This window comes from Thermobia domestica, unplaced genomic scaffold (genome assembly GCF_964235325.1).
Source record: "Thermobia domestica unplaced genomic scaffold, izTheDome1.hap1.1 HAP1_SCAFFOLD_689, whole genome shotgun sequence".
In the NCBI taxonomy this organism is placed as follows: Eukaryota; Metazoa; Arthropoda; class Insecta; order Zygentoma; family Lepismatidae; genus Thermobia; species Thermobia domestica.
In genome coordinates, this window is record NW_027656399.1 from 776 (window position 1) to 4,033 (window position 3,258).

At 38.5% G+C, this 3,258-nt stretch overlaps 1 protein-coding gene across 1 annotated transcript; it reads right to left on the minus strand.

The window, feature by feature from the left end:
• Positions 1-523: 523 nt before the first annotated feature.
• On the minus strand, positions 524-2,715 carry LOC145677195 (uncharacterized). Its single transcript, XM_081747812.1, has one exon. The coding sequence runs from the start codon at positions 1,940-1,942 to the stop codon at positions 1,169-1,171; it is 774 nt and encodes a 257-aa protein (XP_081603938.1). The 5' UTR covers positions 1,943-2,715; the 3' UTR covers positions 524-1,168.
• Between the last annotated feature and the right edge of the window lie 543 nt (positions 2,716-3,258).

Below are 3,258 nucleotides of genomic sequence, written 5' to 3' on the forward strand. Positions count from 1 at the left end.
CCCCCGGGGGCGGGAGGGGGGCAACTTTGAAATCTTAAATAGGAACCCCCATTTTTTATTCCATATTCTGATTCCCCGTGAAAAAATACGTAACTTTTGTATTGAACATTTTTTTCGTTGCGTGATAGATGGCGCTGTAATCGACAAAAATCAAAATGGCTCAAACATTTGAAAAATGAGGCATTTAAAACTGTTTTTTTTTGAATATCTGGAAAACTACAAATCGGATTTTAAAAAAGTTGTAATAAAAGTTGTTCGTCTCGAAGGGGGACATCCAATTATACCACATTCAACCCCCTGCCCCCACCCCCCGGGGGCGGGAGGGGGGCAACTTTGAAATCTTAAATAGGAACCCCCATTTTTTATTCCATATTCTGATTCCCCGTGAAAAAATACGTAACTTTTGTATTGAACATTTTTTTCGTTGCGTGATAGATGGCGCTGTAATCGACAAAAATCAAAATGGCTCACAAACATTTGAAAAATGAGGCATTTGAAACTGTTTTTTTTTGTTTTTTTTTTTTTTTTGAATATCTGGAATACCTTATCAAATTTTCAGTTATAGACGGTGATAACACAATATTCTTTCTTGAAGGAGAAATGAATGTAAATCCCGTGAAATTTAATTGTTTATCACTATTATCTTGCTTGCTGATGCAAAGCATAGCATTGGGACAAAAGACAATTTGAACCGAAAATGGCAACTAGTCATTCAATGGTTATAGAAAGGAGCCGTTTTGGAATTAAAAAATCCTTTCCTTATCAGTGCGCCATGTTGTTGTGGACAATGTCACTTATGAACAAAAACCTACTTTCCAAATTACTTTTTTTTTTTAATGTTTTAGACAGTTTTGGCAAGAAACCAATTCATAAACAGAAAGATACGACCTGAAAGATTTCAAAGCTACTGATATCTCAATTTAAAAAAGAAAAAATGGACAAGATCCGTTTTGAAAATACTCGACAATTAAAACTACTTTTAGCGTTACCCAGGAACAACGACGTGGACGTAGTAGTAATTTGTTCCCTTCGGGGTGCTTTTTTAATGTGAGTCCCCTTGCCTCTCACCATCGGGGTGCTTGTTTTAGGTGAGTCCCCTTGCCTCTCACCATCGGGGTGCTTGTTTTAGGTGAGTCCCCTTGCCTCTCACCATCGGAAGCTCAATATTTTACCGAAGCAAATGTTCAGAATGGTGTCCGTTTTCTGCAATACACATTACAACTCTGTTTCTGAAGGACAATTCTACTGCTCTAAGTGTCTCTTCGCTAATGTTTGCACATGCATTGATTATGCGCTGCCGCATATTTTCTGGGGTTGTTGGTTCTTCCGTGTAACATTTTGCTTTTAGCGTTCCCCACAGGAAAAAGTCGGAAGAAGTTAAATCAGGGGATCGTGCAGGCCAATTTTGAGGACCACCTCGTCCAACCCATCGATCAGGATATTTTCTATTCAAAACCTCACGAGATATCCGTGAATAATGCGCTGGACATCCGTCTTGTTGAAACCAAATATTCATTCTTGTTTGAAGTGGGACATCTTCCAGTAGTGTTGGCAAAATATTATCTAAAAAATCGGCATACATTTGACCATTCAAATTCCCGTCTATGAAGTATGGGCCAATTATTCGAGTACCTAAAACACCGCACCAAACGTTCACACTCCATGGACGTTGACGCTCGGCTTGCCTTAACCAATGAGGATTATCTACTGACCAATAATGCATATTATGCCGATTCACTTGACCAGTATTCGTGAAAGTTGCCTCATCAGAGAAAAGTATCTGTGAAATAAAATCATCATTAACTGCTAATTGCTGTTGTATCCAATTGCAAAAGTTCAAGCGGTGTTGAAAGTCGTCCCCATGTAGTTCCTGATGCAACGAAACGTGATATGGATGGAATCTGTGTTCATGCAGTATGCGCAGAACACTTCTTTGCGACATTCCTGAACTTCGTGCGATTTGTCGAGAACTGATGTGAGGATTTGCAGCAACTGCAGCTAAAACATTCACTGCGGCATTTTCGTTCTTCACAGGCCGTGATCGGACTCGTTGTCTTGGTTGAATACTTCCAGTTTCAATAAATAATTGAATAATACTGCGAAAAGTCGTTGCAGAAGGAACATTCCTATCAGGGAACAGGTTAGCATACCTTAAACGTGCTTCTTCTACTGTCTATTTGACTCAAAGTACTCCGTAACTTCGTCACCTAATGTTACTGATATCTTCAATTGATCCATAATAAGAATTTTTCTGTAACTAATGAACAACTATTTTCATCATTATTGATCACAGACTCCAACTACATAGCAACGTCCAACTTCATCATACGATACGGACTATTGTCTTGTTGCCCATATTCTTTTCTTTCAGTTAACATCCCATTAAAAGTGAAATCCACAATCGAACTCCACTCAATAGAATTACATCAAGAAACTAATCCTTGAAACTACAAGTTATTCTCACCAATACAAACAACGACATAACCCTGAATGACATGTGAACGTACTTTGTGAGTACGTTATGTAACATTGTCTTTCTTGGCGCTGTCTAATAGATGGCGGTCTAATAGACAACAATCAAAATGAGTAAACACCGCTGACAAGTGATAAGAAAATGTTCGAAATTGTGACTATTTTTTGCGATATATTTTGCATTATTCAAACTACCGTCTACGAAGCAAGAACTGCTATCACGCGTAGCAGTCCATGGTTAGATTTCCTGTAGGTGTTACACTTGCAATTAGGGAGGGCACGAGCGAGTTCGAGCAAGTTTTCTTTGAAACTCGACTCGACTCGAAAAACTTCCTCCAACTCTACTCGAAATTCTACTCGAATTCGGGTTAAGTTTCGAGTCGAGTCGAGCCAATTCGAGCTAAATCCTGTGTGTAGTTCCAAATACTCTTTTCAAATATCCTACGTAGATAATATAATTATCAATGATATTACTAGAAATATACTACCACTACTACAACTTATTATTATTATTATTATTATTATTATTATTATTATTATTATTATTATTATTATTACCTGACCAGCGAAGGAGTGCGGGCGGCCAATTTTGGAACTAAAATGCAAGCAGCAGTGTTTCTAACCGGATTACTTGTAATCAGTCTATCACAGTTCTTTCTGTCCTGTTCATAATAAACAACTTCACGCATATGCTCAAGTCAGGGGCAGATCCAGGGGGCGGGGTGATTGGGACGATTGCCCCCCCCCCCCCCCAGGATAGGGTATTTTTTTATTTTAAAAATAAAA